At 39.1% G+C, this 12823-nt stretch overlaps 1 protein-coding gene across 1 annotated transcript in view; it reads left to right on the plus strand.

Moving 5' to 3' along the window:
* Positions 1 to 267: 267 nt before the first annotated feature.
* LOC116746624 (disintegrin and metalloproteinase domain-containing protein 18-like) overlaps positions 268 to 12823 on the plus strand; it is an 87370-nt gene continuing 74814 nt past the window's right edge. The window contains exons 1-7 of the mRNA XM_032618127.1: positions 268 to 396; positions 2191 to 2435; positions 3019 to 3095; positions 8654 to 8709; positions 10996 to 11074; positions 11431 to 11507; positions 12539 to 12716. Coding sequence (XP_032474018.1) covers positions 2381 to 2435; positions 3019 to 3095; positions 8654 to 8709; positions 10996 to 11074; positions 11431 to 11507; positions 12539 to 12716 — 522 coding nt within the window. The 5' untranslated portion in view covers positions 268 to 396; positions 2191 to 2380. The remainder of the gene's footprint in view (positions 397 to 2190; positions 2436 to 3018; positions 3096 to 8653; positions 8710 to 10995; positions 11075 to 11430; positions 11508 to 12538; positions 12717 to 12823) is intronic.

A 12823-nucleotide genomic window follows, 5' to 3' on the forward strand; every position in this document is an offset into this window, starting at 1 on the left:
GCCTTCCCTCACTTCCCTGATTAGTAACTGTTTGAATACGCCCTTTGGAACTCAGGGAAGGTCTAAAAAAAGCCTTTTTTCCGGCAAACTGGAAGCTGGGGACACGGAAAGCCTTTTGTGCCCAGGAGGGCCCACAGGGGGTCTTCTACCGCCATTATCCTCTAGTAGGAAATAAGCAGGTTGGCCTCTTTCGAACCTGCGAGGCTATTGCATCCCAACGGAAAACTTTCCATTGTGCACTCCGGCCACCGACTGCCTTCAGATACCCGTGGCCCTGCTAATCGCTCCCATCTCAAGAGAGGACACCTAGAATCTGCACCTCTGCAATAGTTCATGACTCTCATCCCCTACCCATTCCAAGCTTCGGGATATTGAGAGGAAGGGTTGCTAGACAAGGTCAGCCCCAGAGCCGTCAGAGACTCACTGGCATCCATTCTATCTTCAAGGAACTGCTCACACTGGGTTCCTGGTCATAGATAACTGTCCTGTCTCCAGGTGATACTTCCCTGGCCTCGTGGAAATTGAGCTCTAGAATATATCTCTGTCCTTTGAAGGAACCCAGACTTGCTGCTCTTTCCTGACTGAAGCTGAGCTTTTCTGGGTGACAGTTTCTTGCTTCAGTGCCCCCTCTCTTCATCTCCGTCTTCCTGAGATGGGTTCACTTCTGCACGCCTCAAAGCATTATTTGTGGATTAGAGATCCATCAGCCTATCTGGAGTCTAATTAGGACCTACAGAATTTCCATCCATATAAATGAAGGTGCTCCTGGGTCAGGGGTGGGAGCATCTCATCACAAAGACCAAGAGTTTCCTTTTCCAAATGAGCAAATGATGAATGGATACACAAGATGGGGTCCGTCCATACAATGGGATAGTATTCAGCCACAAAAAGGAAGCACTGATATTGCTACAACGTGGATGAACCTTGAAACCGTTATGCTAAGTGACTAAAGCCAGTCACAAAAACCACGTGTTATGCTTTTGCATGAAACATCCAGAACAGGGACATCTAGAGAGACTGAGATTAGTGGTTGTTTACTTGTGAGAGTTGGGGAGGTAGGGGTGGGGATTGAATAGCTGGGGTGATGGTAATAACTAAAGGGTAGAGGACTTGTTTTTGAGATGAGGGAACTGAAATTGACTGTGGTAATGGTTGCACATATCTGTGAATACACTAAAAACCCTACAATCATTCACCTGTGTGCTTTAAGTGGGTGAACTCTGTGGTAAAAATAATACACATCGGGATGATTCTACCGTAACTTTCCCTCATCCCCTTTGCCACTAACTTATTTGGGGCCATTATGATCACTGTCCTGCCTTATTTAATCATAATTTCTCAGGATCAGTTTTCCAGGAGTACTACCGCCTAGCAGGTCCAAGTTTTAGACCTGAGCAGAGTTTATTTTTGCAACTATTGGTGTAACACATCTTTGCTGTGGAGTGTACTGAGATAAAGGAAGGTGTGGGTGAGTGGCAGGCAGAAGTTGAGTTAGGTTTTGAGTGTGAGTAGCTTAAGATATTTGTCAGAAAATTCAAAGACAATTACATGTTCTGTCTTCTGCCGTGGTGTCACTTTTCCCCTCTGAGTTTGTCTTGCTGGCCTCCCCATTTCTAATGCTTCCTTTTTACGGTTCTAACAGTAACTGTTAACAAGACACACTTAGGGTACATTTCAAAGTTTTCTTTCCCTTTCCTCAACAGATTATAATCTAACATTGTAAGAATAGGCACATAGTTGAAGAATTGTGCTTTTTATTTCCTTATCCAGGATCGAGTTCAATATTCTTTATTTTTGTTTGCAAAGATTTTATTAAGTCAGCAGTAACACAATTTAAGTAGAAAATTTCTTGTAAAAAATAGTAAATATACCTATTTTCCTCTTTCTCTTCCACCACAGTAAATAAACGTTGTCAGAGAACTGTAACATGGAGAAAGGAAATTACCAGAAACTTCCCCAGAAAAGCAAATAATGCTTATTTGCCCCTTTATCCCTACTGAAGCATTTAAAATATGGGATCATATGTATAACTGATTCACTTTGTTATAAAGCAGAAACTAACACACCACTGTAAAGCAATTATACTCCAATGAAGATGTTAAAAAAAAAAAAAAAAAAGACGTACACTTAGTCACCACAAACCAGCTGTGCGCAGACCCTTAGGCTTTTGTCTGCTGTTTCTTCTCCCAGCCTCGAGTGCCCAGTCACTCAGGATGCCCAAGGATGAGCCAGCACAGCTGAAAGCGACTGCGAGGCCCTGGTCCTCACCCCCAGGGCCCGGGGGCCTAGCGCGCTGAACCCCTGACTGCTGCTGCCCGCGAGCCTCACGGCTGCCCAACGGTCTCTGACCTTGGCCGTGCTTCCAGCGCCCCGAGCAGCGATGTTCCTCCTCGTTGCCCTGCTTGCTGAGCTTGGAGGGCTACACGCCCTCCAGGGTAAGACGGCGGAGCCTCGACTTCCTTCTCCCTCCTTTGGCTTCTGAGCAGGGCTGGGCTCTTCCTGGGGAGCAATTCCTGTAGCTCTGGGACCCCTACCGCCCCTTTCCCCGATTCCCTGCCGGTGCCTTCCTCCCACACCCCACCCCTACGCCACCCACCCCTGACCAGGGCAGGGGAAGGAAGATGTTAGCCAAGGAGTCCACTTTCTGCATCAAGGGTCCAGTGTCTCAGCAGCTGAGGGTCCTTCTGGGTCACCCACTCTGTGGCCAGAGGATATACGAGGTTCGGCACTGCCCTGGATGTATTCCTCAGAGACCCGAGAGAAACAGGTCCCAACGTGGTTATGGAAACGAAGAGGATGGTCCTATAGAACTGCAATGGCTAATTTCTCTTCACTTGTTTGTATCTTAGCCATTTTCAGTGTGCCATTGAAAATCTATTGAAATCTGTGGACCAAGAAGGAGGGTAAACACATGTAGATAAATTGACTTACAATTGTGGACCCCACCATGGACTCAAACTTAAGAACCCAAGCTTGACTGAGAGCACTGTCGCAAAAAATCCCATTTTCTTACTACAGATTCTGAGGGAATATTCCTGTATGTCACAGTTCCACAGAAGATGAGGTCGAATGAGAGTGAAGATTCAGAGAAGCAGGTGAATGATCAAGGATATTAGTTTTATAATTTAAAAGTTTAAGACGATTTTTCTTTACCTTTGTATTGAATCAGATCCTACTGATTTGTATTCACTTGCAAAGCAACATATTTTCATTGCTAACTCTTGTGCCCTTCTCTTCATCTCTCAGGCTCTTCTGACCTATTTGTTCACAATTTTCAAGAAATAGTAAACACTTTTCAGGAATCATACTCATAGAAAAAAATCAATATTAAATAAGCATGACAATGAAATTTATGAAAAAAATTATTAATGGCCACTGTTAAAGTGACAGAGAAAATGGTCTTGAGCAAGGTTTAGACCTGCAAGTTTTGACCCAGAAGCATCAGACTTATTAGAAGTAATGCCAAAGAAAAAAAAGAAAAGGAAAAATAAAAATGTCACATTTGCCTGATTATGATGAAAACATTGTCAGTAAATAAATATTAACTGGAAAAAAAAGTTGAAAACTGCGTACCTGCTATTAAAAGCTGATTAAATTGAAGACACTCCATCTTGAATATTTTCTTGATTAATATACTTCAAATTGGCATAATTATAATGTTTTACATTAAAAACTAGAAGTCACAATACAGGGGTTTAGATTTTCATGTGGTTAAAGTGGTGTGGTCAATATATACAAACCCTGGGGAAATTTTTCAGTTTGAAGGAACAATTTTTGAAATAAGAGTAAGTACAAAAATTAAGACTCCATTAACTCTATTTTGACAGACAGTGTTGGAACCTATCATGGTTCTCTTCTACTGCTGAATCACTGTCATAAAACTTAAATGTGAAATTGTACTTGAAAATCACAGTAAGATCATTTCCTTTGGAGAAGCATTTTCATACACTAGTCTCATTTAATTCTCACATTAACCTTTTGAAATGTTACATATATTTTCTTATATATATGAGGAAGAGGATTACAAATGTTCAGTTGAGGGAGTCAAAGTTATAAGTTTAGGACATGGAATCCAAACTTTAATTAGACTCTGATTCCATTATAAATAAACTACTTTCTGTTGAGAAACTGCATAAAAGTTTCTTCTCTTTTTGTTCTGATTTACTTCTGTTTGTATGTATATTGTCATTGCGTGATCACTTTAAGCTTCAAGTTGTTTACTTCAGTTATCACAATGATGCAGGACATGAAGTGTTTTGAAATCTCTGTAGAGTTCACTACTGGTAAATGGTCTGTTCATATTTTCTATTTCTTCCTGGTTCAGTCTTGGGAGATTGTACCTTTCAAAGAATTTGTCCGTTTCTTCTAGGTTGTCCATTTTGTTGGCTTACAGTTGTTTGTAATACTCTCATGGTCCTTTGTATTTCTGTAGTGTCAGTTACAACTCCTTTTTCATTTCTGATTTTATTGATTTGGGCCCTCTCCCCTTTTTTCTTGATGAGTCTGTCTAAATGTTTATCAGTTTTGCTTATCTTTTCAAAGAACAAGTTTTAGTTTCATTGATCTTTCTATTGCTTTTTTTTGTCTCTATTTCATTTATTTCTGCTCTGATCTTTATGATTTATTTCCTTCTACTGACTTTGGGTTTCTGTTCTTCTTTTTCTAGTTGCTTTAGGTATAAAGTTATGTTGTTATGGTGCATTCATCTACGTGTCTGTTTTTTGTTGGTAAGATACTGTTTGATTACTACAGCCTTGTAATATTGTTTGAAATCACAAGGTGTGATGTCTCTGGCTTTGCTCTTTTTCAAGATTGTTTAAGCTATTAAGGTTCTTTTGTGGTTCCATATACATTTTACGATTGTTTTTTCTATTTCTGTGAAAAATAACATTGGAATTTTGATAGGGATTGCACTGAATCTGTAGATCACTTTGGGTAGTATGGAAAATTTTACAATATTAATCCTTTCAATCCATAAACACGGAATATATATTTATCTGTGTCTTCTCTAATTTTATTCACGATTGTTTTTTAGTTTTTACTGTATACGTTTTTCACCTTCTTGGCTAAATTTGTTCTTAAATGTTTTGTCTTTTGATGTTATTGTAAATGGTATTGTTTTCTTTATTTTCTTTCTGGTAGTTCATTGTCAGTATATAGAAACACAACTGTTTTTTGTATTTTGATCTTGTGTCTTAAAATTTTACTGAATTCATTTATTAATTCTGATAGCTTTTTGATGTAGTCTTTAGGGTTTTCTATACATGAGATCATGTCATCTGCAGAGATAATGTTACTTCTTTCACCTCTTTTGTTCTCTCTGCTCCAGAGCCAGTTCCTGTAATGGCAGCTGTGTAAGGTGGGGCACTAGATGTGTGGACAAATTTCATTGAGGGAGAAGCTGGAGAATTAGCTTTATAGTTGGGATGAGTCAGAGAGAGAAAGCACAGGGAATTCCCTCACATCTGTTCAAGTTCCCAGATGACTACTATTTATGTACCCTGTCAGCTCCCTGGTGCAAGCTATTTAGAAGCTCAACCCTCAAGCAGCAGCTAAGGAAGTATGCACTCAAACCCTTTCCACAGAGAAGTTGGGACCTTTGTGCTTTTTCCTGTGCCCTCTGCCCTAAGCTCAGGGAGATGGTCCTTGGAAATGCTTGCACTTCTGTATAAAAATCTTCTCTTAAGATGAATCTGGGGAGTCTGTGAATGCTGAGCCCCGTCAGGTCTCAGAGCTAGGTGGTATGGGATCCAAACCTTCAGGTGGCAGCGTTAAAAGTTGAGGTTCTATAGCTAATATGTTATAATAAGTAGAAATGGAGTACAGCCTTTAAAAATTATGAATCACTATATTGTACCTGTAACATATAATATTGTACATCAGTATACTTCAATTAAAAAAAAAGGTTGAGATTCTAGATGTGTAGACAAGGTCCTATCAGGAAGAAACTGGAGACTTGGTTTTATTGTTGGATTGAGCCTGGGGGAGTCGTCAAGGGAAGTGCCCATCGGCCCTTTCAGGCTACTGGGAGGATCCCTATCAGCACCCACATGTAGTCTGATTAGAAGCTGGACCCTCAAGCTGCAACTGGAAAAGTGTGCAGTCAAACTCCTTCCAGGGAGAAAATAGGAGCTGGGTGCTTTTTGTCTGCTCCCTCTATGATACACCCCGGGATGGGGGGGAACTATGGGAAGTGCTCATGCACACATTTAAAAACTGCTTCTTTGTTTAATGGGGGTCTGAGGAATTAGGGATGTCAAGTCCCATTGGCTCTCTGAACTAAGTTATTTGGAAGCCAGTCCCTTGGGTGGCAGCCTTAAAAGTTGTGCTGCTGGATGCCTGGTCCAAACCTTTTGGTTCTGAGGGGCATACTGAGAGTTTGGGGTTCCCTCCTGATTGTAAGCACTTTGCCAGGGGTGGGTTTTGTGGTGAGTGTGTGTATCAGCCTTTCCTACCCATTTTCACAGTGGGTACTTTCTCAGTGACCCAGTGTTGAGGAGTCACTGTGCTACTTTCTGGATTTCTCTCACAGGGCATCAATCCATGTGAGGCGTATGTTTGGTGTATCTGTGGGAGGATAAGGCAGGAACCTCGTATCTTGCCATCAGACTGATTTCATATCCCTGTGTATAATTGTTTTTGATTGGATTAACCTTGCTAATTTTACTTGGTTGATTGCTTGATTTTGTGGTTTTCCTTTGAAATGTGCTGTACTTTGTTTTGGCAGGCAATTAACTTACTTATGAATCAGATAGACAATTTCATGCTGCCTTGTAATATCTTTCGGATGGATGTTTAGAGTGGCCTTTACTCTAAGATTAGTTTCTCCTTAACACTAAAATTTGACCCTTCTGTGATATCTAGTGGATGGCATGAGTGTTCAGTGACATTCTTCTCCTCTGGTTGATCAGACCCTGAATATCTCCCAGCACTATGTGAGCTGTGGGTTTTATTCCTCAGCTGCCCAGTTGTTCTTTGCCCATGGTGTTGGACAGACCCTAATTTAACCAAGTGATTCTTACCATCTGGTGTTCATGCCGTTGAATAAGCTCCACCTATTGTTACCGACCAGGGCTCTTGGCCTTCCCCAATCAATAGAAATTGATCAGAGGCCAGACAAGAAATTCAGGCAAGGCTTTACTGGGGCCCCTGCTGCAGCAGAGGAGGGAGAACAAACAACAGGTCCCCTTTCTTGCTCACTCCAGGAGGTAGGGCAGGCTTGTTCCTTATATGGGGCGAGGGCAGTGGTGTGTCCATGGGTCAGGCCAGAGGGGGGCCTTAGGTGTTTTGCCCACCCCTTAGGTGGTGGTGTGTGCAGGGTGCATGCTCAGTACCACCCTTTTGCTCCCAACACCCTGTTTTTGCTCCAGGCTCTTCAAAAGTGGCAGCTGGAATTTGCCCCAACTAAGGCATACACGCATTTTTTTTTTAAACATCTTTATTGGAGTATAATTGCTTTACAATGGTGTGTTAGTTCCTGCTGTATAACAAAGTGAATCAGCTATACATATACATATATCTCCATATCCCCTCCCTCTTGCGTCTCCCTCCCACCCTCCCTATCCCACCCCTCTAGGTGGTCACAGAGCACCGAGCTGATCCACCTGTGCTATGTGGCTGCTTCCCACTAGCTATCTATTTTACATTTGGTAGTGTATATATGTCCATGCCACTCTCTCACTTCGTCCCAACTTACCCTTCCCCCTCCCCATGTCCCCAAGTCCATTCTCTACGTCTGGCATGCAGTTATTTTTAGTCCCATACAGTTTCTTTGTATTTTGTTGCCCCAGTAGAGGTGTATCCAGGATGCAGGATATCCAGGTGTATCCTTTGCACTGCAGCAAAGGGTCCCAGGTCCCAGCCTGTCTCACTATGAGTGTGGGAAAGACCTGTGACTTCCTTCCAACCAATAGGATATGGCCAAGTGGATGGACGTACCTCTGTTGATCACATTGTGTTAAATGGCAAAGGGTGGATTTCAAGCCTACGTTGTTCTATTCTATAAAATTCAATTTAGCTAGACACTTTCTCACCCTCCTGATGATCTTACAAAAGCAATCTGCTTTACTGTGTACTGTGTACGCTTCCTGTTCCTGGAATCACGTCAAGGTAATGAGGACCATTATAACTTAGTCCCTGTAGTATCAGAGCTCATAGTCCTGGAGCTGCAGCGTTCCTCGCTAGCTTCATTCTGTCAGGTCTGTTTTCCTCCCAGTTTATATGTGAAGCATTGCAAAGTGGCTGTAGTGTTTGTTAGTATGTATATATGTATTTATAAACTTGCTGTTGTTTCATTATATTTGGTGTAGAATGTAAGCCTATAGTCATGCCTCATTCATTTTGGCTAAGGATGAATATATTTTTTCTAAATATAAACAATTAAAATCTAGTATTAATAAATGGGAAAATTATATTTTTTTCAAAATATCGTTTTCATTTATTCTTTTCAAAAGCCATCCCTACAGTAAATTTATCACCCTCATCCTGAATTTATTAGAAAATTTAAAATTTTTACTATTTAGAACAATAAATTCTGAAGAATATATTCTTTTTTAAAATAGATTGGGTGAGTCTTTTTCAACTTGAGTGAAAAATACTCTTTTACTTTACATATTTCTGATTTACTAAATCGTCTTTATTTGCTTTATTTTAGGTGACTTATAGCATTACAATTGATAAAAAACCATACACTCTGCATCTCAGGAAACAGTAAGATATGATTTTCCCTTAAAGCTGAGAATTTACTTTTTTAAAAATGTTTTTGTACACTATTTAAATTCAAGAATGCAGTGAAATGTAGGCTGTTTAATTAGTCAATTTTTCAGTTTAGGATTCATTAGGTCTTGAATATGAAGTCTATGAGAACTTTGCATTTGTATATTCCAGCTTGTTATTTTCAAATTAAGAAATAAGTTACGTATAAATAAGAGTATAAAGCCATTGAACCCAAGAACTGCAAGCTGTGTATCAAGTATATCCGATGTGAAATCAAACATGTGTACATATCATGTGGTTATTGGTGGAAAATTTAACTAGTGGCATACTTTGTATGGAGGTATTAATTATATATGTATTTATTTTTAACAACTTTATTTGGTAAATTATATATATATATAAAATCATAAAACTCTGAAATGTATAATTTAATGATTTTAATATCGTATTACAATTATCAACCATAAATCAGTTTTAGAACATTTCATTCCCCACCTAAGACCCATATTTAATCCCTGTCATCCGCCACTACTCCAGGCAACAAGCAATCTATTTCCTGTCTCTTAATTTGTGTTTTCTCAACATTTTATATAAGTGGACTCAAACAGCCTCTTCTCTGCCTTTATCTTTGAAAATATATATTTATCACAACTGCATTTTGTCTGCCTGCATCTTTGTAGTTGAACAAGTCGTCCTCACTTAATTCATGACTATTCTCTTGTAATTCATGATCGTTAAACTCACGTTGGTCTTTAATGTCGCTACCATGCCATTAAAAGTGTTTTTTGATAAGATCATCCAAGATCCTCATGTTTCTAAATGCCGGTTATTTTTTACTCTTCATTTTTCTTGACCAATCGGCCGCATTTTGTGTAGCTGAGCAGTGTCTCCAACATATAATAGTTTCTTCATTTGGCTTCCAGGGAACCGCAGAATCCCGTGTTTAACTCTTACCACTGCGCTCACTCTTTCTCAGATTTTGTTTTGTTTGTTTGTTTTCTAGATTCCTCCTCATCTCTTCAGTCTTAGAGTTCTCCATGGTGCTATTCTTAAATCTTGTTTGTTTGTTTTTTCCCCTAGCTATACTCAATCACCCAGTTATTTCATCTACTCCTATGGATTTAATACCATTTATGTATTGATTACTCCCAAACTTGTATCTCTACTTTTTCCTCTCCATATTCATTTATTTGACTACTTATTTGATAACCAAGAGGTTATGAGAATTGTCATATTTAATGTGTCTAAAATGTACTTCTGATGCTTTAACAAAATTTGCCTTTCCCACAATTATCTCAGTAAATGGCACCTCTACTCTTCCAGTTTCTCAGAACAAAAATGTTAGGGTCATTCCTGACATCTATTTTTTCTTTTGTTTTCCCCCCACATCCAATGGATTATTAAATCCCATGCGATCTGCCTTCAAAATGCATCCAGAATGGGACCTCCACCACTGCTGCAATCCTAGCTCAAGCCACCGTCATGTCTTGCCTGGGTGACTGTAATAACCTAGCTGATCTCTCTGTTTCTGCTTATTTGTCCTACAGATGGTTCTCAACACAGCATTCAGTCTGATTCTATTAAAATGCTGGTCTGACCCGTCCTCAATCTGCTCAGACTCTTCCAGTGGCTTCTCATCTCGGTGACACCATCTCTTACTGTGGGCTCTTGTTTTCACACTTCACCACAGGCACTGCCCCCAGATGTTCTTTGTAAACACAAAACATATCTCTGCCTCAGGGTCTCTGCATTTTCTCCTTGCTTTGGCCGGAATAACATTTTTGTGCAAATCCAAGTGGCTTGTTTTCAGGTCTTTACTTATCAGTTCAGTGAGCCTTTCCATGCCATCCTGTCTACATTTGCAACCAACCTCCTGCCACCCTGGGCCTTATTTATCATCACCTAATGTACTAGCGTATGTGTCTCTCACTGGCCGTGAAGACCCGTGGTTTTCTCTTTTGTTTACTGCTGTATCCCAGTGCCTCGAAGAGGATCTGTCAGAACATTGACACTCAGTAAATCTTGTTGAATGGAGGCACAGGCAGGCACACACATGAATATCTGATATGGAGGATTCAAAATCTATTCCAGTGTTAAGAAATCCTAAACTCTCTGAGTCAATAGTTCTATGAATTTACACTGTTATGGCATGCTAAAATTACTCTAGTTAAGGAATATTATTATATGAATCATATATTTCACTGTTATTTTTATTATTTTAATGTTTATGTTCATAATAAATTCATGATTCAATCAGTTTTTTATTTTTGTTCTTCTTAGCTCATTCGTATCCCAGAACTTTTTGGTTTATACATACAACGAAACTGGATCTTTGCATTCTGAGTCTTCATATTTTAAGGTAAGACCCAGGTGTCTTAGACATTTATTATCACACGTTTCCTTATTGAAGTGGACATATTATTACCACTGGGATATGTTTGTTCCATGTTGGCAGTTTCATACAATTTTATTCCACATTCCATGTATGATAGAGATGAAATCCAGACCTAGAGAACACTCATGGGCACCTAGGTGGTACAAAGTAAAGAGAGTTGTCAAATACTTATTTTCCTTGAAAATCAACTTTAGTAAATCTGTATGATACACAGGCTTATTATTTTCAACTGTTTTAATGTTTTGAATATTTATAATGTTTGCCAATACACTTTTATGCATAAATAATGTATTTATTTGCCACTCTGTACTGTTTTTCAGATGCATTGCCATTACCAAGGATACGTTGCAGATTTTCCAAATTCAGTCGTGACACTCAGCATCTGTTCTGGACTCAGGTAATAGCATTTTAGAGGCTATTTATACATGAAAACTTAGGATATACTTTAAAATGAAACTTAGTGGCCGCAAAACACAAATCTGGGATATTTAAGGAGAATTCAAATCTGAACGTTTTCTTCATGATGGCCTTACTTTTATTAATAATATTAATAAGTGGACCTTAGTCATGCCAATTGAAATGAAATCGCTCAAGGGAATCCTGACTGGAGATATTTTCAAGATATTGAGCAGAAAGAGATAGATGCAGTAAAACAGAACAAACACCCCCCACCCGAATCCTTTAGAACATCTCCCTAGATGTTATTGTTGTATTATCTATCAGTTATCTGGAACAGTTATGGAAAATGACATTAATTAGTTGCTTAACTAAGCACATATTGTATGCTCTCAGTGTAGGTGTACTTGGTATCAGATGTAAAATGACTAATTGAGAAGGTACCTCAGAGGTAAAAGGGCAGGGATAAGTGATTTTCGTCATTGATAGTGGCAGGAAGAAGGTGGTGAGTTTATCAGATGAAGACAGGTCCAGAGCAGAGCAAAAATCTCTTCCTAACTTCCTTTTGCTTTTGGTTGCCTGATTTCCAGAATTTGCTCATATCAACTCAGAAAACTGACATCCTCTGAATGTGGTTTTCCTGCATATTAATCTTTTTAGATCTCCACTCTATATATCCGTTTTCTCTTATTCTAACCCCTGTAAGAATAGGAACTTTTTATTCTTGGAATTCTCAACAAATGTCTTGGTTCCCAGCAAATACTTGGCCTTAATTAATACATCTTGAATGAATGAGACTACTATACAGAAAATACAAAATACTTTTCAGTATATTTAGTTTTTTAATACATGAGAAAAACTGACTCAGATGTGGTTACTCAGTTACTAATGGTAGCTGAAAAAAGGCAGGGAAAGAGAGTGGGTTTAACACGTGTACCTCATTATGGTTTCTCATTTCTTACAACACTTTGGGTTATAGGTCTGATGGGATCATAGGCAGGATTTTTATATCACTGCTTTCTAAATATTCAGGGGATTTCTTCAGTTTGAAAATATCAGCTATGGAATTGAGCCATTGGAATCTTCAGCAAGGTTCGAGCACATAATTTATCAAGTGAAAAATGACAATCCAGATATGCCGATGTTAGCAGAAAATTACAGCAATATTTGGCAGAAAGACCAGCCCTATAAAATCCATTTAAACTCACAGGTAACGGAGACAATTTGGATGTTATGACGCACTATAAAATTACTTCTGTAGAATTATGTTAATCATGAAAAGGAACTACTTAGCTGTTGAGTAGTAATATAAAATTT

Source organism: Phocoena sinus, chromosome 21 (assembly GCF_008692025.1).
Source record: "Phocoena sinus isolate mPhoSin1 chromosome 21, mPhoSin1.pri, whole genome shotgun sequence".
NCBI lineage: Eukaryota > Metazoa > Chordata > Mammalia > Artiodactyla > Phocoenidae > Phocoena > Phocoena sinus.